A 24,116-nucleotide genomic window follows, 5' to 3' on the forward strand; every position below is an offset into this window, starting at 1 on the left:
CTCTGACAATTTCTATATTCGACAGTACCCTAACAAGACAATCTACTTCTAAACTACTTGGCTTCATCATCAATGACTCTTTATCATGGCTAGACCACATCTCATTCATTTCAAATAAAATATCATCTAACCTACGTTTATTCTATAACATTCGTCATCTTATGAACTTTGATACTGCCAGACTATATTACTATAATTTTATCCATTCCTATCTTAAATATGGCCTGCATGTGTTTTACCCTACGACACCTGTAAAATATACCAACACACTATTTATTTTACAAAAAAAGCTTTACGACTTATATGCAAAGACCTAAACATACCCCATAAAAACCATCACTTACCACCTACCAACTTAATAACAAGCACTACCGGTGTTCTTCCCTTACCTAAGCTATCACATTACTTCACCTGCCTCATTGCTCATTCAATACTCCACGATAACTGCCCTAAATATCTCAGCTATAGCTTTCAAACCGTAAACCATAGTCACAAAACCAGAAACAGATTCAAATTACCTAGTGCCATAAACCACAACAAACTCAACAGTAACGTGCTAAATTCATTTAATAATCTCTGCACTCATTTAAGAACTCTTCCTTTGCAATCTTTTAAAACCAAACTCAAACTACACCTACTATCATCTGACCAATAATACCATTCACCATATAGCCTTACCTATTTTAACCATTTTATATTACACTTTGTTTTCATAACTAGAAAACTGTTGTCATAGATATGTATACTATTTTCACTGAGCTATTATTTGTCCACTTTTTTGTTTAAACAATACTCATATCAATCCTCAAGCTTGCGTTCTACATATTTTATGCATTCAGTTCTAATATTATTATATTAGTTAGACTATTCACTAGTTTTTAGTTAGATGATAGTTTCTTTGCGGTCCTTTTTATTTTTTTGTTGTACACCGCTCTTTAGTTAGTTTACTTGCCGTGGTACCTTGTGGAAAACATATTGTAAAATATGACTATTGACTACCACAATAAAGATTGCTCATATAAGCTACCATAGACCCCATATTCTGCCACCTGTTGACACGAAAACACCCTGTGGCCACCAGACTAATAAGCTATCTTGTCAGCTGACCCATTCTGCGGCACAGAATGAGACCGGGTGATGCAAGACCATGTGATGCCACACCCCTGCTAGCCTAGTAACAATGACTGCAGCAGTCAGATGGGTAACATATTGCGTAATGCTTGAAAAAGTTCTTCACTGTTTCAACTACAGAGGTCACTGACAGCTCCATACAATTGTATAAGCCATGAGACAGTAGGCGCTATTATTGTATACATACTGACAACGAAAAATTTAGAATGCTCTAAAAACCAGTCAAGCAGTAAGTTATTCCATCTACACTAGAATATGTATTTAACAGAATACAATTCACATAGCAAAGAGCAAGTGTGACTATTACAACCTCACAGTAACACCATGTAATAGTTTGCTATATAAAAGCAACAAGTAATCTCAATGAGAAGTTTGGTATCAAGTCCGCATCTTCATGTTTTGAGATGGAAATATTAAAAAAAATGACAATGTTCTCTAACACCAACTGTTACCAACATTTGTTGGTAACAGAGTACACTGTTACCAACAGTGTACTCTGTCACCAACAGTGTACTCGGTTACCAACAAATGTACTATGTCACCAACAATGTACTCTGTCACCAGTCGAGTACTACCTCACCAACAATATGCAACACAATAAAGTTGTTAGTTTAAAAAACCATTTCAAAGATACAATAGTAGGTGAGAAGGCTGAAATGCCCAGAAATGTAAGCGAGTAACTGTAAGAGCACTGAATGATGGCTGGTGAATTATGATCTATGACAAACAGCCAATCTTTTATTTTAAAATGAATACAAAATCATCATATTTCAATTACAGCTCAAGGTTTTTAAATATTTCTAAAGCGGTATCAAGCTACTGACTGCTTGACTTTTTGCAACATCTCATCTAAAGCCGCTATAAAACTCTGCCGATCTGTATCTGACTCTTGGGTTCTAGAGAGTGGCAGATGAGTAGCGACTGGCTGACGGTCTACAACAGATAACAACCGTCAAAACATCTTTCATCGCCTGCCGCATAAGGTAATAGCCCTCCTGAATTGAACACCATTAGCCTTATCAAAGTGGAGTTGAAAGGTAACAAACGATGAGAGTCAAGACTAGACATAGCAATAGCATAGCAAGACTAGAATAGCATTATATAATAACTTTGGTTCAGCTTTTCGATTTAGTCTAACTGCGTCTGATGGGTGCATCGCACGAAACAAATTTGTAGCGCTATTACTAAAAGTTTACTTCATTCTTAATATTTTTTTTCTATTATATATATACATGTATATTATATGTATAACCATTTAGTTACCAAGTATTCTATGTTGTGTTCAAAATAATCATGCGACTAAACATATAATATATAAGATTAAAGTAAACATATATAAGATTAAGGTAAACATATACAAGATTAAAGTAAACATATATAAGATTAAGGTAAACATATATAAGGTTAAGGTAAACATATATAAGATTAAGGTAAACATATATAAGATTAAGGTAAACATATATAAGATTAAAGTAAACATATATAAGATTAAGGTAAACATATATAAGATTAAGGTAAACATATATAAGTTTAAGGTGAAATTCAAAACTAGAAAAGAACTTTACACTAATAGTAACAAGTGGAGTAATTGTTTAGAGCAAAACCTATATGAAACGTTGAATTTTTCTTTTTACACATCTGTTTCGTGGGGTCACTTGTCGAGTGTCTTTGTACGAAAGAAATCACTAAATATTACCGAAATGTTCGGAAATGATTTTTTGAACAAGTAAACCTGACGAGCAACATCAGGAAACAGAGTTGTAGGGAAAAAAATCTAACTTTTCAGATCAGTTTTAGTCTCCTGTCTAATATACATGGCTACCAAGCAAGACATGACCAATAAAAATACACAGTCAAACATTTGCAAGTTTAACCGCCCAAAAACACTTCTTTTTATGTAACCACAGAACCTGCATTGTCTGCAGGTTCCGTTTCTGCGTTGTCTTATTATATTAGGAAATAGAAAGTTTTTTTGTTCAATGAACCCTTTAATTTTTAGCTGAGACCTTTTGAATGAATGTTACAAACACTCAACATTCAAACTTCTCTGAATCTCACAACAAACACACCTAGGAAAAACTTTCCACTCTCAATAGATCTAACTGCGGGAGAAAGAGCCAACCAGATGACCGTATCAGCACCTTCCTCAGGACTCCTCAGCTTGTTCTTCATCTTCTCATAAAATGAAGGCATGGCATCGCGTACAGCTGCAAGTATGATAGCTAGATGTGTCATATACCATACATGGCATCACGTACAGCTGCAAGTATGATAGCTAGATGTGTCATATACCATATATGGTGTCACGTACAGCTGCAAGTATGATAGCTAGATGTGTCATATACCATACATGGTGGCATGTACAGCTGCAAGTATGATAGCTAGATGTGTCATATACCATACATGGCATCACGTACAGCTGCAAGTATGATAGCTAGATGTGTCATATACTATACATGGCATCACATACAGCTGCAAGTATGATAACTAGATGTGTCATAAACCATACATGGCATCACGTACAGCTGCAAGTATGATAGCTAGATGTGTCATATACCATACATGGCATCACGTACAGCTTCAGGTATGATAGCTAGATGTGTCATATACCATACATGGCATCACGTACAGCTTCAGGTATGATAGCTAGATGTGTCATATACCATACATGGCATCACGTACAGCTGCAAGTATGATAGCTAGATGTGTCATATACCATACATGGTGTCACGCACAGCTGCAAGTATGATAGCTAGATGTGTCATATACCATATATGGTGTCACGTACAGCTGCAAGTATGATAGCTAGATGTGTCATATACCATACATGGTATCACGTACAGCTGCAAGTATGATAGCTAGATGTGTCATATACCATACGTGGCATCAAGTACAGCTGCAAGTATGATAGCTAGATGTGTCATATACCATGCATGGCATCACGTACAGTTGCAAGTATGATAGCTAGATGTGTCATATACTGTACATGGTGTCATGCACAGCTGCAAGTATGAAGGCTAGATGTGTTATATACTATACATGGTGTCATGCACAGCAGCAAGTATGATGTCTAAATGTGTCATATACCACACATGGTGTCACGTACAGCTGTAAGTATGATAGCCAGATGTGTCATATACCATACATGTAAAACTCCAAGAGTAAAATTTGAAGAGAGCCAGTGGTGGGTTAGTTGAGTGTTGAACTTATCATATAGGAGTGAATGTGACAGGACTGACAACATCTGCAAAAGTTTAGGCCATGAATCTTTTGACTCGAGCTTGTAATCTTATGACTAAGATAAAGGTAATCTTATGACTAGGATAAAGGTAATCTTATGACTAGGATAAAGGTAATCTTATGACTAGGATAAAGGTAATCTTATGACTAGGATAAAGGTAATCTTATGACTAGGATAAAGGTAATCTTATGACTAGGATAAAGGTAATGTGTATGAAATCACCTAAAGACAACATGTTTAAAGCCTCCTCCAGACATATTCAAATCTAAATACAACCTGCCTTTTTAAGATCTTATATTGTAACGGTGTACAGTGTGAACAAGCAGCGGATAAAATGAAGGTGTGTCACCAGTAGCGGTGCTCGTATACCAAGCAAAGCGTTTTCTACTCAACAATGACTGGTTTTATAAAAAAGTTTGAAAAGATATATTCTATACTTTCCTAAGGTATTTTTAACGTATACGGTGTAATATTCTATCCTAAGGTATATGTTAATGTATATGGTGTAATATTCTATCCTAAGGCATATGTTAACATATATATGGTGTAATATTCTATCCTAAGGTATATGTTAAAGTGTATGTTCTATCATTCAAATGAATCAAACAGCAGATGATGATCAAAGACCTGTTAAGGCAATGATGATATGTACAGAGTAAAATTTACAATTGATTTCTAGAACGTATTCATGAATGACTCTGTTCCCTTCCTCAACATATAGCAAAATAAATATTTAAACTATTTGTAACGAATAAGATGATGAAAAAATGGTAAAGATATTTTACCTTTCACTTAAAACATTTTTTGTTTGATCATACGGTAGCCATATCTTAAATTACCGATTAAATACACTGCAATGCAAAGAAAGCCCTTTTCAAGGCAATTGGCACACACAGCGTGATTAAAGATTTTTGTTTTTTTCTTTCCTTCTGTAAATATTAAATACCGTAAAATCTCTAATCGAACACCATAGTGCTCTATTTTTCAACCCTTCCTCTCTAGTGGCGATCAATTGGAGGCGGCGTTCAACTAGAGGCTGGCGTTGTATTTTTTAAATGGCTCATCAGAACTTTGGGAAAATAAATTTAACCCTTTTTCGGGCGAGGCGAATGTCGCCTATATTTTGCACTCTTTTTTCGGTAGAGCGATATTAAATCTTTTGGATGCAATAAATTTGCTAACTTACCTCCAACTTGTCAAAGATCTTCAAATAAAATATGCATTGGGAAGCCGAGAAATATTTCTACCAGTTATCTATTGCCTGCAATTAATCTGCGATGATATTATAGCCTGTGCATTGCTTTGCAATTTAATAAAGCTTTCAATTTTTTATTTTATTCTAAATTTGAAAGCATATCTTTATTTGATATCTATACATAATTAACAATGCTGAATAAAAGCTCATTGCACTCATTAAAATGTTTGCTACAGTTTGCAGCCACAACTAGCATTTTATGTGCAATAGAAGAGGAGTTATGAGCGTCGATCCATTGTAAGCCGTGTTAAGATAACCGCAAAGATGCTATTAAATAATATGCTATAAATCTGCAAATTTATAAGTTATACAATGACTAGATAAATGTCCAGCGTTGCTTGGGTATTAAAAATCAGCTTTTAAACAATGAGAGGTAATAAGAGTTGCCTGCCACTTGCTATTAGCATGGCACATTGCCAATGGATAATTTGAGTAAGCTTACTAGCAAGAGCTACCACTTCTCATGACGTTACGCCATCACTTTGCGTTGTGACTGAAAGCGATAGCGTATTTGCTCTCATATAGTGACACATATTGCCTAGCGAATCTATCAAGCTCGTTTGGCTTAATTTGTACGGTGTCGGACTGGTGAATGGAAGGTTCCGAAATCAAATCTTCAGTGATACGGATTCTTTATTCTAAGATTTTAATAGTTATAGCTGGACAATCAGAATGACGAACGAATACACACGCGATCAACTTTGAGAAACATATATATAGATAATCGATCAAATGCTACAAATGTATATATTCATGAACAAGTGACTTAAACGAACCATACTTATATTGCATGTAGAAACCAAAATTAACATTTTAACACAAATATATTTGCATTGTTTGCTTGGATAGCTGCGTTTTGATTGTTGCTTTCGGTGGAACGAAATTCTTTTGGTTGTCCAATACTTTTCTCAACGTCTTCTGACCTCAACTCTTTTTCTGCGCTGCTGAACTAGTCGATATTAGCGTCCAAACAATTTTGTAACAGAGCGAACTTTTATGCTTTGCATTTAGCACAAATGCAATGCGTAAAAGTTTTGCTTGCTAAGTGCAACCTTGACCCTAAAACTAGTCATTCATTTACCATCGCAAATGTAAACCATTTTTATATACCTGTATATTGACATGTTAAGACCGCATTAAACAAGGAACTAGTATTAGCCTGAGACAGATATTAATTATTTATATGGCGTTGTTTTTAAAGGTTTAACGAAAAAACAAAAAGCTTTGGAACTGGACAGCGAGAGAATTAATTGTTATTGATGTAAACGAGTCATTATTAATATGATTTTATGGTCACTTTTCTACTGATCAATTGATATTATGGGTTCATAAAGATCAAAGAATGTCTAAGTGGCGGTCAAATGGAGTTGGTGTTCAAATAGAGAGTGGCACTCTATCTTCCAATCCTTCTCTCAGGGTGGCGGTCAAATAGAGGTGGTGTTCAAATAGAGGTTTTACGGTAGTTAATTATTTGGAACACTCTTTCGATGAACCGATTTAACCTTATGTAACAACTATAACTACAGTACTCTGGCAGTCTCGTGCCCCCTTGCAAAGATTTGCAGACTACCTACCTGGTGTGTCAGCCCACCCAGGATGCATGGTACTGAAGTGAACGCCAGGATGTCTAACAGCGTACAATTCTGACAAGACAACCTGCTGTCTTTTCTGTTGGGCATAAGACGATGTTCCATCATGGCTCCCTTTCAAACTTTGAATATCGACAGCATTCAATTTCTGAGTCAGCATTCCACCGGATGAAACAGTAATCTTACAAAAGATCAAGAATCGTAAGGAAGCAAGCAGAGGCTGTAAAGCTTTTAATAAACGAACCAAATGAATGAGTTTGTTTCACAAGACATGTTACCAAGACATGTTACTAGAACATGCTACTAAGACATGTTACCAAGACATGTTACCAAGACATGGTAACATCAGATGAAGAATAACTAAGTTCTACTTTAAAAATCTTGGCATTTTACAAATGATTCTTATCAGCTTTTTACATTTTATTGGTCAGTTATATAAATTCCTAACATTTCATTGGCCAGCTTTTTTCTGCAGGTTTAACATACACCCAAATCGCTCTCTATCTGCTTCTACATAAAATATGTTATGCACCCACCACCCTTGGATCACTGGACTTTCTGATCAATGGCAGCAATGTTTCTGTGAGCAGGTGGACTGCTAAAGTGTTTGTAGCAAAGTTGGTTTCAAAGCCGAGGTCATCTAGATTTCTCTGGTGAACCATACAGCCAGCATTATTTACCTGTGAGTTTAAGATATTACGCTGAACAAGCTCTACATAGTGTATAATTACATTAAAGATGACATATACATCAGCCTATGACATCAGCAGTGACTAGGAAGGCATTGAAAGTTGCTATACCTACTGTTCACCTACCAATACATCCAGCCCTTCTCCCTTCTCTGCAAAGTCATGAGCAAACTTGTAGACGTCTCGTGGTTTAGCGAGATCTACCACGTGAAGGAACACAGACTACAAACAAGGAAACCTTCAATAAAGTATTTACATGTATCACATGCTGGATGACCAGAGTAATACTATTGACTGGCATTAGTAGCACTCAGCTATTTAATGTGACAAACTACACATGTATGGTTGTAGACCATGCTGCAAAGACGGGCAGTAGAATATACTGGAAAAAAAGGAGACTCGGTCAAGTCTAAAAAAGAGAGTCCAGTAGAACATTTTGGAAAAAAGAAGGCTCAGTAAAATTCTAGGACAGAGTACTAAGTTTAACATTCTAGAAGGAAAGAAAAATTAGAAGGAAATTCTGGAAAAAGGTGACTCACATTATTCTTAGACTCTTCTTTAATCTCATTGAGAGCGGCTTCACCTCTTTCTGGATTTCTGCAGACAAGATGTACTGTACCACCAGCCTTAGCTAGCTCTGTAGCCACTACCTTGCCTATACCTTCATTTAAGTAAAACATATACAAAGATAGACGACTACACACCTTGCCTACACCTTATACATAGGTGGCTAAAATCATTACCTATACACACTTCAATACAGCGTAACATCAGCACAAAAATTCAAATGACTTACCGCTGTTTGAACCAGTGATCATGTAACTTCTGCCATTAATGCTAATATTTTCCAAATCAGCGGCATTGAAGTTTTTCGAAGCTTTCTCAAAGCCATTCCTGAAATTTCAAATACAAATTGTAAATTACAAACAAACCTCTACATATTATCACTTCTGAATATAAATTTTACAGTTTTATAAATTTTAAATTACTGGCAATCAGGTTTGGTGATAAAAAACGGATATGCTACCACACCAGTTCAGAAGCAGGCATATCAGATTGTCCTGGTTGTTTAGAACATATGAGCATGATATAGGCAGCAATCAAAGCTGTGGAGAAGTTAAAGGTAGTCTAGCTAGATCTTGCAAAGGCTCAGTGCCTTGAGGCATGATTGACCTTGCTATGGCCAAATTTCTGGATTCCAGAGGGTGGGTTCTAGATGGTTAGAAAGTATTAAAGCTAAAATTGCTATAACAATACTCTGATACCGGTACCGACACGGAGGACAAGTATCTGAACCGGCATCGACCTATCTCTCCTTAAACAAGTCTGTAGCTTTCTACAGAAGAACTATTGAGCATAGAACAATATTCCAACTTGACACTTTAACAAATATCTCAAACTGGAAGCTTCTATCACTCACCTAATGAACTCTGGGCCTACCACATTATTTATTTCATGCCCATTGCCTGACCAACATCCATATAGCTGAGGAATTATTATTTTTAGTCAGGATGTAAATAATATGAGTAGCATTTAACAGTTACAGTGATGAAATTTATTAGAGATTCAAGCATAAAGGATGTAAGAATGCAGTGTAATACGTACTTATATTTACTAGCATTATGAAACTAACATGAGCACACAATCCATAAAATTAGCTCCTCTCCTGAGGATAGCTTGTTCCCTTTAATCGTGATGTGAAGCTAATTGGTCTCCTATTTTGTTTCTTTCCTGATATATTTACAAATTAAATTTTAAAAAATATATATGTAAACTAGAAATTCCCCTGTCATACAGCCCACGACCTGATAATCAAATAAGTGATAATGGAAAAAAGAAATAGCAGTGCTGGTTGTTGAAAAAGTAGTTGTCAGCAGGAATTGGCAGAGTATAGTGTAAATGAGAGTTGTTCGAGATGACATAAAATAAATTTGAGGGAGCACGACTTCAAAAAGGTGCAACTAACAATTTCAACAAATATAGATAAGTTCAGCGTTCTGTTAAAGGTCGCGCAATCTAGTCTCCTCTCTTTTACGTTGTAGGATTTGGTCATTGATAGCTAATCGAGTGATGCGCTTCCTAGCGAAGTTGTTAACAAGTAAGTCATTAATGTTTCGAACTAGAGAGAGAGAGCAACAAACGATATTCCAGCGGTCATTCCGTGGTGGCCTATATCAATGACAGCCTTAGCCATGGCAAGACCTTGACCCTTGTGTATTGTCAAACCCCATGTTAGAGCGAGAGGAATGCCTGTGCGATTAAGAGTGGCATGGCTAGCAGTCCAAGTACTTTTGACAGGTATAACTGGAAAACTGTTAGGGTGTTCGGGAAAAAACGTTGGACCAGTATAATCTGGCAATATACAGACAACGAAAGCAGGTAATGCAGGTGGACCTTGATTTGCACGGTATATAATACGCAAGGCAGTACCAATTGAACCATTGACTAATCCCTTCTCAATCCAAAGATTTGCTCTAAGCATAACTCGCGAACCGACTGATAGAAATCCAGTGTGTTGAAGACCGCATGCAATATTAGAAGATCACATCTAATCTACTACTATCTCAAACCTATGTTTTACAACAATAAAATAAATATTAATTAAAGCTGTAGTAGGCCTAACCTACTGTAATGTATGTAATCTAACAACAGCAATAAGGAAATATGTTAATTATAACTCTGAAATGCAATATTAGAAGTAAAATGGCAAGCTGCTGTGTACTATACACAGTTTGAAAGTTGGTTGTGTTGAATGTAGAATGGTTTTGATAGCGATCTTTAACAGAAAGCAAGTACGAGCGTTCACACGTCTGGAAGTTGTCTGCAAACTGGAGCAAAATAAAAAAATGATCTCATCATAAAGGGCATTGTAGTTCGGCCCTAGCTTGTACATAAGATGTAAAGAATTTCGGCTAACGTTTTAAATAGTTTAATGAAACCTTTGGTAAGTGGACAAAAAACAAGGCTGATAAACTGTGAACTACAATTTCATACCTGTAAATCGGTCTACGCCTCAAACAGTCTACGTTTATTACAGAAACCTTCGGATAAATTCGATTAATTATTCTTATAATTAAATCTAACAATAATTTTATAAAATCAAATAATTATTCTTATAATTAATTATTTTCGCAAGCTATTAAAAACAGAAAAATATTAGAAACCTTAGCAATTAAACAATGCCATAGACTGGTGAAATGAGCACATTTTCTCTTGAAATGCGCACTGCTAAATAGTTCTACTATCTGTCGCACGGCTTTATTGGCGTATCGTAGGCTGGTCTTAATTATGATTAGAACAAGCTTTGCAAGTGTTTTGTGGCGATTTTTGGCTGAATTAATCTGTCTATTTATCTATAATCCGATCAGATGGGTAAGGTTTAGGATATAGTCTACACTTTTCAAAGACTTGGTAACATATTTAAATAGGTTTATATGTGTTTTGTATCGTTATTATACTTAAACGACTCCATTGAAAAATGGCTAAATTTGTTGATGAGATTTCGGTATACAAGGGTTTGCGATGGCCGTTGATGAATAACTTTCGTGAGTTGTGTGCACATATGCATTTATCATAAATCTCCTGAACAATTGCTCCGCTCGTGTTTGGTCGTGGGACAATCATGATCTTTTCAAGTTTCTTTAGAAGGGCTATCCATGGTGTTAAGGGAATTTAAAGATCTAATTATTTAGAATTGTCCACCTGTAAATGGGAGGTCGGAGATGCCCTTTTAGAGTATGTAGATATCAGAGAAATAGCTGAGGCAATGTTTGGAACGGCCAAAGCATATGTGATTTTCACAAGGTACCCAAGGACAAAGAAAGCATTGTTGATACGTGGATGAGGTTTGATGTGGTGAAGAAAACGGACAACAGGTGCAGGCTGCCTCGCATCTAAATTGTCGCTGGACAGCATAGGAAGGGGTAGAAAAGTGAGCTATCAAGTGGTCGGTCAATTGGAGTATTGAATTTATCGGGTTAAGTTTTTTGTTAAATGGAGTGTATGACCAGCTTCTAAGCCTTGCAAACCTTGTTAGAAAAATAGTTGCTTTAAATGATAGAAGCCATTAGTACAGTAAAACCATGTGCTCGTTAAAGAATATTTTCACATGTGCGAGAAGCCTATCGATATTGACACGGCATCACAATCAAGTGCATCATGGACTGTCAAGTCTTCGCTCAGAGTAGGTCCTTGATGTGGAAGAACGCAAGTTCTATGAACTAAAAATGTTTGATCAAAAAGAGATTAGTCAAAAGCTGGGAAAAAAGTAGATTGTGCAAGCCAAATTTGACAGAGCAGCTATCAGACCAACAGTGTGTGGCTATAACTGGACAACGACCACTGCTAGTCTTTTATGCAGAGACATACAATAAAGCTATTAAGGTAACTAACCATTCCATATAAAACAAGCAGTGGGACATGAGAGTAAAATAGAAAGAATTGAAGATTTGCGGTCTGATTATGAAATAAAAAGGTCGCATTGTGAGGTTTTTGCAGTAGTGGATAGTTGCGGAAATTTTCTTGGCCAATCCGCTGTGAAGCTTTAAGAAAGGATTGGTACAACCAGGGAAAAGTTGTGAAAGGCTTGTAGAAGTTTGGGCAGCACCAGTGTAGATTTGGCAACAACATTGTGTTAGAATTGAAAATGAGCTTGGTGAATGAGTGTAGTGTCGCTGTTGGTGAGTCATCTGCCAGCTTAATGATTAACTGGTCGTACCTCCATATTGACTGATCAAGAAGTGACTAGGGAGTTGATCAGGATGTGGTATGCAGTACATTTGAAATTATACATGAGTTTTAAAAGCCAATTTTGGTCCTGGTCCACTTAGATCATGACGATCTGCCTGCTCGTCATGTGCTGGCTAGGTTTATATGATGGAGCGATGCAGTATAATGAACATCTAGCAAGTAGACTCTGAATGCTGTTGCATGAGGTGGATTCTCCCGCTGAGGCCGGTCATAGGGAGGCTGCACTAGAGCAGACCCAAAAACTACACTTGACCCATGGTTTTGAGCAGTAGACCACTGGAATGAGCAGTGGTCTTTGATTGCTATGTTGTATCTATACTTGCTGCACGAATGCCTAGAATAGTTTACATATCGTAAAACCTCTATAATTGAACGCCATGGCGCTCATTTTTCAACCGTTCTTCTATAGTGGTTGTCAAATAGAAGTGGCGTTCAAATGGTGGCTAGCATGGTATTTTTTAAATGGCTCATCAGAATTTTGGGATGATAAATTTAGCCCTTTTATGGACAAAGCGAATTTCGCCTAAATATTACCCTCTAATTCCTCTGGCGCGACATTAACCCTTTAGGATGCTATAAATCTGCTAACTTACCTTCAACTTACCTCACACTTGTCAGAGATAGCTTAATAAATATGCTAACTTACCTCGCACTTGTCAGAGATAGCTTAATAAATATGCTAACTTACCTCGCACTTGTCAGAGATAGCTTAATAAATCTGCTAACTTACCTCGCACTTGTCAGAGATAGCTTAATAAATATGCTAACTTACCTCGCACTTGTCAGAGATAGCTTAATAAATATGCTAACTTACCTCGCACTTGTCAGAGATAGCTTAATAAATATGCTAACTTACCTCGCACTTGTCAGAGATAGCTTAATAAATATGCTAACTTACCTCGCACTTGTCAGAGATAGCTTAATAAATATGCTAACTTACCTCGCACTTGTCAGAGATAGCTTAATAAATCTGCTAACTTACCTCGCACTTGTCAGAGATAGCTTAATAAATATGCTAACTTACCTTGCACTTGTCAGAGATAGCTTAATAAATATGCTAACTTACCTCGCACTTGTCAGAGATAGCTTAATAAATCTGCTAACTTACCTCGCACTTGTCAGAGATAGCTTAATAAATATGCTAACTTACCTTGCACTTGTCAGAGATAGCTTAATAAATCTGCTAACTTACCTCGCACTTGTCAGAGATAGCTTAATAAATCTGCTAACTTACCTTGCACTTGTCAGAAATAGCTTAATAAATCTGCTAACTTACCTCGCACTTGTCAGAGATAGCTTAGTAAATCTGCTAACTTACCTCGCACTTGTCAGAGATAGCTTAATAAATATGCATTAAAAGCCAAGAAATATCTCTAGCAGTTGATATATATTGCTTGCAATTAACCTGTGATGATATTATAGCCTGTGTCCTGCTCTGCAATTTGTTTGAGCTTTCAATTTTTATTTCGTTCTAAACTTGTAAACATATTTTCATTTTATATTTATATTTACCATTGTTGCATAAAAACTCATTGTACTCATTGATATGCTTGCTACAGTTTGCAGCCAAAACTAGCTTTACGTGACTAATAGAAAGAGTTATGAGCGTCGATCCATTGTAAGATCAGATTACCACAATGATGCTCTCAAATAATATGCTATAAGTCGGCAAATTTAGAAGTTATGTTCCACTAATCTATCAAATGCTACAATTATGTACATATTAAATGCTACAAATATATATTCATGAACAAGTGACATAAACAAATCATACTTACATGTATAATGCATGTAGAAACACAAATTAACATTTTTAAAACAAAAATACTTGCATCATTTGCTCGACCAGTTGTGTTCTGATTGTTGCTTTCGATGTAACTAACATCTTCTGGTTGTTCAATACCTTCCAAAATGTTTTCTGACCTCAACTCTTCTTCTGAGCTGCTGAACTAGTCGAGATTAGCAACAAAACAACTTTTTAGCAGAGCAAAATTTTTACATGTTGCATTTCACACAAATATATGTAATTATAAACTTTTAGCTGCAAGCCCGTTAAGCACAATTTGTACCATAGTCTAAAACTAGTCATTCGTGTACCACCATATATGTAAAACGTTTTTCTATATATTTCGAAGTATGAACACCGCGTTAAACAAAGAGCTACTATTAGCTTCACCCAGGTATTAATTATTTGTATTAATGAATATCTGGGTTTTCAAAGTTATACAGAAAAAAAAACAAAAAACTGGAGTAGGATAATGAGAGAATTGTTTTTGATGTAAATGATTCACTGTTAAGACAATTTTGTGGACACCTTTCTACTGACCACTTGCTATTATGCATTCGTAAAGATCAAAGAATGTCAAAGTGGTGGTCAAATAGAGGCGACGCTCAATTAGAGGATGGTATCCTTTTTTCAACCCTTCTTCCATAGTGGTGGTCAAATAGAGGTGACGTTCAATTAAAAGTTTTACGGCATGTACCTATTCAAACTACCCTATAACCAAACCCACAAAAACCAAACATTGCTATAATCTACATACAGGTTAACATATTTATAGAACTCCTTTAGATATTATATGTACACTGACCTCAACTTACACATGCACCTATATTAACTTAAACATATGTATATTTCACCTATATGCACCGCAACCGATCTACATAACTATTCGACATAAGCATGTAACTATCGAGCATATATACAATGCATGTAAGTACATTTACTCCAATGAGTATTAAACAGCATATGTTACCTAATGACTACTCCCAGAATTAACTCTAAGGTTTGTTCATCCATAATTGGGACAGCTTACACTTCCTATTAAATCATTTTGCTGACACAACCTATTGTGAACTAAAGAGGCTTTAGTTCAGTGGGTGCTTCACAAGTCTTTACTTAGCAAGAGACAAAATATGTACGTCTTTACTGACCCAGCTTCAAGCCGTATGAGAGAGAATTGAAGATCTCATTTCACGGTGTCACATTTCCCCCCCTCCTTTCCGATAAAGGGTAAAGTTATGGTGAGCTGATAATATTACAGCTATGAGAGACTCGACCCCACACACGCGTATCCCAAAAATATGGTTGGTCGTTAAAAAAACTTTCAAACTTTTTCTTTTTCTATATGCGCATCCTGTCTGCCATTCTGCCGACAGTGCCCGTGGTTTAGGAGGTTGGTGTGCTGTGATAATATGTGACAGATCATCATATCATTTTCAACACAGATGAGGTCGGATCACAAAATGGTTTTTTAGCTTTGTTGTATGGAACTACTGCGAAAACAACATACCAATAGGGAATGCAGCCAAACCACAGGGTAAGCATATAATACGTAAAAGCAGCAAGACGCCCCAAGTCATCAAAAGATCCAATAATTAGAAAATGTAAAAAGTAAATTAGAAACTTCAAAAATTGGCGGAATCAATCATAGAAAGTGGGTTAACACCTGAAGTAGAACATGCCAAAGGGAAGTCTAAGCAATTAAACCAGTGGTTCTTAACCAAGGGGAACCAGATCTAAAACTGTGGAAAAGGTAAGGATTGCTACACTACACGCATATACATACCTGCAATATTAATTGTTCAGTTACCGATTTGGTTTGCATAAATGTATGACATTTTGACAATTTGCTCTGTAGCCTAACATATGTATGATGTTTTGCTCATGCGGATATTGAACGTATTCAAATATTTTGATTGCATATCCCATATTGTAGATGTTTTTGAAATGTCAAAGACAAAAAGACGAACATATGATGATTCTTACCTTAACTATGGATTCACTTGTATGATTAAAAGCGGCATTGAAGTACCCCAATGTGTTTTATGCATGAAAGTGCTCGCTAACGACTCTATGAAACCACATCAACTTAAGCAATACTTAAGAAATAAACATGCAGAACACATGGATAAATCAAAGCCGTTCTTTGAAGCTAAAGAGAGAGAACTCAAGCGGGCAAAACTGGATTTCACTGGCAGCTTTCATATCCAGGCACAGGCCATTACCGAGGCATCCTATGCTCTGTCTTACCATATCGCCAGAGATAAGAAGCCACACACCATTGGTGAAACATTAGTTAAACCTTGTCTGCTGGAATGTACTAAGATTATTCTCAGAGACACAGCCGCTCAAAAGATAGCTGATTTATCTCTCTCAGACAGCACAGTGAAATCGAGGATCGATGATATGTCTGCAGACATAAAGAGACAAGTAATTGAAAAGATCAAGTCATCTCCCATGTTCGCCATTTAACTCGATGAGTTTACTGATGTTGCTAGCATTTCACAGCTGATGGTGTTTGCACGCTATGTACACAAAGAGACAATTGAGGAAGAATTTTTGTTCTGCAGTCCTCTAACAGAGACCACCACAGCTGCTGATGTTATGAACCTGGTTTCCGACTTCTTCAGCAAAGAACATCTGGACTGGGGTAAACTAATTGGAGTCTGCACTGATGGTGCTCCAGCCATGCTTGGATGCCGTGCTGGATTTGCACAGTTGATGAAAGAAAAGAATCCTTTAGTGGTGAGTACCCATTGCTTCGTTCACAGACAATCGCTAGCAGCAAAAACTCTTCCCAAAGGATTGCAGGATCACCTTTCTTCAGTGATTAAAGTAGTAAACTTTATCAAAGGCTCTGCCTTGCAAACACGTCTCTTCCACAAGTTATGCGAAGATATGAATGCTGTGCACTCATCACTATTGTTCCACACCGAAGTTCGATGGTTATCAAAGGGTAACATGCTTCTGCGTTTCCTCAATCTACGAGCAGAGGCCAATGAGTTCTTGAAAACTCATAAAAAACCCAAACTACTGGCTTCAATGCAGGTGGAAGGCTTCCATCAGTGTCTTGCTTATCTGGTTGACATATTTGGTTCAATCAATGAAGTGAACACAAAGATGCAAGGTAGAGACAGAAATGTGTTGAATGTAACTGATAGTATCAATGCATTCAAGGACAAGCTCAAACTCTGGGTGGAAAGACTGGCTACTGGGAATGTAAGAGTTTCATTTCCAATTCTGCATTCATTAGTTGACAAGAAAGCTCCTTCCGCTTCTTTGCTAACCGACATAAAGCATCACTTGAACAGTTTGATAGCAGAGTTTGAGAGATATTTTCTAAAGTTAGATCCTAGGACAGAGCAATTGATGAGCCTGACCCGAGACCCTTTCAAGCGCAATGTCTACGCGATTCCGGAACAGCTTCAGGAGGAGTTTTTGGAGCTGACAAACAACTCTGTATTAAGAGATGACTTCAAGGAGCTATCAATAAAGCACTTTTGGGTTTAGGCCCAAAGATTGTATCCCAACATAAGCCTGGCCACTTTCAAGATGCTCATACCATTTGCTTCCACATATCTTTGCGAGTCAGAATTTTCAGCAATGCTAACCATAAAGAGCAAATCTAGAAACCGTCTGGAAGTAGAAGCTGACCTACGGTGTGCCCCATCTACAACAACTCCTAACATCAAAACTCTGGTCAGCTCCAAACAAACACAGAAATCGCACTAGTCTGCTGAATGTCTTACAATGATAGATATATTGAGTTTCATTATACATTCATTTTTAATATTCCATGTAAATATGACTAATAAATGCATATATACATGTATATATATATGTATATAAGTTATATATGTAAATCAAGTTCTCTATTTAGTTGCAGTGCATTATTTGAAGGAGTTGGGAAGGGGGGAATTTCTGTCTTTAGGTTTGGAAAAAGAGCAAAAAAGGTTAAGAACCACTGAATTAAACCTACTAAGCACCGTCACCAGAAAAACATTAGAGACTAATCAAATGAGTACACATATATGGGTCTGCCAGCCCTGTCAAACAATACCTAGATACCAGGAGTAAGTCACGAGCTCCACCCTACATGTCTACAACACGTACACCAGCTGAAGACTAACGCAAACAAGATATCTTTACACGCCTGACGTAAAGCATTGACCCTTAACACTCAACCTACTGCCACAGGCAAACCATCCCACATGCCAGACATCTATAAAAGAGAACAGCTCTCTCTCTCTCTTCCCGAGGGCCTCCTTGGATGCTCCCCTTCTGTCTGCTGAGGAGCCTTTTTCCCCATTTGTGGAGCCTCATTCTCCTTCATCAGCTGAGCCTCTTCAACGCCACTATTTCAACTGCCGCAACTATCTACCTATGGACTGTCACGAATCACATTTGACTGTCGAGACTCACTGCTGTACGGGACTGATCAAACAAGCATGGACAACCGTTCGAGTAAGGATGTAACTATCATTAGCTATTCTAATTTTTTGTCATTAATATTATAGTTTTAGAAATTTATTAGTTATGTAGCCTATTTCTTTGTTTGACATAGAATAAAGAAGTAACTTTTACTGGTAAATATCAGTATTGCTTACAATAGCTTAACACCTTCACTAATATCTGAACCAGTAATAATAAAATTAGTTTCCTTAAGCTAAGCAAAAGTGCACAAACTAAACATAGTCAAAATATAATAAAATGACAAAGCAATTTCAACACTGATGTTGTGTGTGGATTCGGATTAGTTATGCATTACATACTTACTCCACATCCACCTACAACATTTCTGGTGAAGATGCCTTTTCGATCTCAAACTTTCGCATTCCAATCTTAAATCTACCTTCACTAGTGAATTCCCTTTTCATTCCAGCTCTTAATAGCATCTACTAGTAGATCTAACATCTATATCTGTATTCATATCTAGTTGCTTAGCTATCTAAAATATTGATTTAGTCACTATATTCTACTGGGCAAGTAGATAATTAATGTATCTATTGTAAAACCCATCAGTCTATGTTAGCTGAGATGTTACTGAATAATCTATATCAATTAGCCAAAGCATGTTCATTTAGCTGAGTGGGTATTCTCCATCGCTTTATCTTTCGTAACATTTCTGCAACGCCTACCTTTGGATTGATCACCCACCACATAACTGTAGGCTTACGGATCCTGATTTATTTAAAGGAAAATTGAGGTCACATTTACACTTGCATAGAAGAAAGCTTGAGTTCATTCACCTTTTCTGACTGCTCCACTTGCAGGGAAAGCATAAATCCATTTATATAGTTGAGCTCCAATACATTAAATTTGCAAAACCGGTCTACCAACCTCTGACTATTTCGCTTGCAGAGAAAGTATTGATCCACATTTCACATTGATTTACCAACCTTTCCAACTGTTTCGCTTGCAGGGAAAGTATAAATCCATTGACATGTTGGCAACATTCCATGTGTGCACAACTCTGCAGATTTACTCAGCCACATGCTCACACTACATATCTTTCTGACTGTTTTGTTCACAAGGAAAAACCCACGTGATAAGTTTTGGAATTCCAACCAACTACACAAAGAAAACTAATTCATGGTGATTATAGATATATTGAGGTCAAGGTTTTAACATCTAACCTAAACATGTAGCCTAAGACCATAAAAACCAATCTACTTTATGTTGAAGCATATCATAGCAACATGTATGATCAAAAACTACGAAATAGAAGTAATTTACCCTAGGCGTAATAGCTAAGAGTCAGTTATTCGTTTACTGGATGGATAGGAATATGTGCACAATGTTCTTATTATGAGATAGCTATATTGTATATATAGCAATTAGCTGAAGTGAAATACAGAATCACCATTTTATTAAAACAATAAAACCAAGTTAATTCTGAGGTAAACGTAATTAACTTTGCTCAATATAATAAGTTTTGGCAGCGTTCTTATTTCTGCAGCTTGCATTTCTTAAAGAAAATAATTATGTTTCATCTGCTGAGAGCTTGCGGCTATAAAAGAGAGCTTAATCACGAATAAATGACAGATTAATGCATGAAGAACTACTACTTCTTATTGTCTTGACTACGTGTTGTGCTATGTGAGGATAGATTAACTGTGCAGGTGCTAGGCAATTTTAACGACTTGAAAAACCTTTTTCCTTCCATTACAGCGCTTATGCTTATGCTTAAAGCTCTCATAATTGAAATGATTTTAATACTCGCTTTCCATGCTTTACTCTCCTACATAGCGTACACAGCGTTAGACAAATTAAACTTTTATTTTTGGTAACTAAAACTTAAAGTTAAATGTATTAACTTGCATGTTAGCTGAGAAACAACCTTTTGATTGCCTTGATTGATTTGATTGCATACTTATAGAAGCTTGAAATAACTATGCTACTAGCAAATATTAATGCTATCCATTGATAGCATTATTATATGATAGTCATTACTTAAACTGAACAAAGCGTAAGTAATATTAAGACTTGTCTTCGCAATTTGTTTAAACAAGAATGAGTGAAAACTCCGAAAAAAAGATGAAACTTCTGAATAGTGTACATGTAGCTTATTTGAGAAGCAGTGACTCCAACTTATGACATTTTTCAGGTCTTGAAAAAAGAACAGATTAATTGTATTTGATGTACTTATGACTTTCGCTTAATAACTAACTGGTGGCTATGGCTTACAACTAACATACTTCAACAAGACATGAAAGAACACCATAGAATTTCTGCATGTGCTTCTCTAACCAGTTACCAACCTAACATTACCTATGACCGGTGACAACTAACTTTATCACTGATGTGACTTCACATGCTTGACATTTATTTGCTAGACTTTCTAATTTAACACTGGTTATGATCAGCTCTGACTCGAATTCCCATACATATCTATGTTAATTAAATGGTTCCACACACTCACCTGACCCTGAAAATACCTCGCTATTGAGCTGAATCTTTGTTAGTCACTTTTCACTTCCAATTAACTCAAGTCATTTGCACAGATTATTATTCAAAGCCGCAACTGATGTATGTTTCGGGTTATTATTTTGGAAGTGTCTAATTGATTGTAACTGAAAATTTCACTCTTGATAAATGGCCTCTGAAAAAATATACTTTGCCACACTAAATTTAGCGGCACGCCTCACAACAATGTTATAAAAATTCAGTTTCCAAGTTTTTAGAATAGATTTTGTTGTAAGTAGATCAGCACATAGCAAAATAATATGATCACTCTATTATAATCTTTCCGCTTTGAATTTTTAGCAACTTTCCATTTTTTTAGGATAAAACAGGCAAGCCAAAAACATGCATGTGTGTGTTTTAAATAAACCTTCAAGTAGCACAAAAAAAAACAAACTTGCGGAATAAATCTTTCATTTAATGACTACTGTTATGTTTTTTTCATTTTTTTTGAGGTACACCGATTTGTCTTTGGATTGCATGAAGTTTCCGTTTTATGTATCATCTTCATTTCCTCTACAACTGTTACCCGAACGACCACTGCAATGCTTTCAGCCCCCCGCACATACCGATATACGGAGGGACCCGTTTTCTTTACTAAGTGTGGTACAACACAAATGGCAGGATAGTAACACTCGACTCTGAAATGAAAATAGACCAAATCGCTTGACAAACTACCAACCATATTCATACATGAAATTTCTCCTCGGCCTTAATGTTTGAAAATTATTCACTATTACGATTTTGGTTTTTATCAATCATGTTTAATTTTATTATTGATGGTGCAAGGTTTTACAAAATTTGCTATCATTTTAGTCTTACTTTCATTCAATAGCTAGATGATTTTTTCATTTTGCTATGTATATTCTTTCACCTTTATATCCCTACACCAGTGTCAACCCCACCATGGAACGCCGACACCGACATGAGGACATATCGTTCTTTCATAACAGGAGAAATGTTGTATGGAAATACTGCGAAAACAAAATACCAACAGGGAATGCAGCCAGACCACAGAATAAGCAGATAATACGTAAAAGCAGCAAGATGCTCAAGGTCATCAAAAGATCCAATAATTAGAAAATTTCAAAAGCAAATTACAAACTTCAAAATTGGAGGAATCAATCATAGAAATTGCGTCAGCACCAGATGGAGAGCATTTCAAAGGAAGCTTGAAGCAATTAAACCTACCAACCAGCATCATCAGAAAACCACCAGAGAAACATTAGAGACGAATCAAATGAGTACAAAATGGATCTACTACTCCTGACAAATATGACCTAGATACCATGAGTAAGTCACACGCTCCACGCTGCATGTCTACATCACACGCACCAGCTGAAGACTTATGCAAACAAGATATCTTCACACTCCTGACATAAAGCATTGACCCTTAATACTCAGCCTACTGCCACAGGCTAGCCATCCCACATGCCAAACATCTATAAAAGAACAGCTCCAATGAACCAGTCATCTATCTCTCTCTCTTTTCCTGAGGGCCTCATTGGACGCTCTCTCCCCTCCGCCTGCTGAGAAGCCTCTCTCTCCCCGCCTATGGAGCCTCATTCTCCTTCATCAGCTGAGCCTCTTTTACGCCACTATCTCAACTGCCGAAACTATCTACCTATGGACTGTCACAACTCTTGTTTGCCTGTCAAGACTTACTGCCGTACGGGACTGATCAAACAGGCGTGGACGACCGTTCGAGTAAGGATGTAACTTTCATTAGCTATTGTAATTGCTTTTATTAATATTATTGTTTAGAATTTTGTCCGTTGTGTATTTCATTGTTTGACTTATGTAATAAAGAAGTAACTTTTACTGGTAAATATCAGTATTGCTTACAATAGCTTAAGACTTTCACTAATACTTGAACCCTTGATAATCAAATTAGTTCCCACAAGCAAAGCAAAAGTGCGAAAACTAAACATAGTCAAAATAGAATAAAATAATAATAGAGAATAATAATTTCTCCACATCCACCTATAACAGCCTTATGTAATAGAAAAAATTCTCATTTTATGAAAGCTGTTTTCAGAATTCAAATCAAAGCAATTTAACCTGAGATACAGTTTTTATTGACGGTGGTGTTACTCAATATGATCAACATAACAAGCTGAAAAATTTGTCTTTTATGATGGTGGATTGGATTTTAAACAGTATTATTTGCTGTCGTTTAGGAAGGTCATAGCAGCTCAACGCTACAAACATTACATTTTCATGCATGTTGGAAATGACTTGGCTTCACAAAAGTACAAGTCACATCGACAAGTTTCAACTTGGGATCCCATTGTGAACCATAGAAAATGCCTTATTTGTGTTGAAAATGATACGAACTGTTACATATGATTAAAAGTAGTCGTGAAATGAACTTTACATTCCACCCTACTCCAGTAATTATTATGTCTCTTGTAGACTTATTAATTTGCTTTAAAACTAGAGAAAAACATGACATTAATTTCTAACCAAGGTCATAACGGCTGCAGTAAGCATTTGATGCACAAATCGGTCTTACTGCGATGTAAGAAGCGTATAAACTGTACCTGGTGAATTCTTGTAAACCTTTAACGATAAAAACTGAATTCCTAATAAAATTCATTTTGGCTCAAAAGAAGTCCTTCCTTAAAAAGACAGGTAATCTCAATGTTTAGTTTCTATACATCGATGTCAGCAATACATGTAGGTAGTTACATAATATCTCGAGCGTAGTTTTAGT

At 36.4% G+C, this 24,116-nt stretch overlaps 1 protein-coding gene across 1 annotated transcript; it reads right to left on the reverse strand.

Moving 5' to 3' along the window:
* Nucleotides 1-1,365: 1,365 nt before the first annotated feature.
* Nucleotides 1,366-24,116, reverse strand: LOC137405756 (dehydrogenase/reductase SDR family member 12-like). The gene is made up of 8 exons (XM_068092140.1): nucleotides 23,944-24,116; nucleotides 8,702-8,799; nucleotides 8,445-8,566; nucleotides 8,032-8,127; nucleotides 7,753-7,896; nucleotides 7,202-7,397; nucleotides 3,201-3,338; nucleotides 1,366-2,064 (listed from the first exon to the last, which is right to left on the reverse strand). The coding sequence occupies exons 1-8, from the start codon at nucleotides 23,997-23,999 to the stop codon at nucleotides 1,943-1,945; spliced, it is 972 nt and encodes a 323-aa protein (XP_067948241.1). The 5' UTR covers nucleotides 24,000-24,116; the 3' UTR covers nucleotides 1,366-1,942.

This window comes from Watersipora subatra, chromosome 10 (assembly GCF_963576615.1).
Source record: "Watersipora subatra chromosome 10, tzWatSuba1.1, whole genome shotgun sequence".
In the NCBI taxonomy this organism is placed as follows: Eukaryota; Metazoa; Bryozoa; class Gymnolaemata; order Cheilostomatida; family Watersiporidae; genus Watersipora; species Watersipora subatra.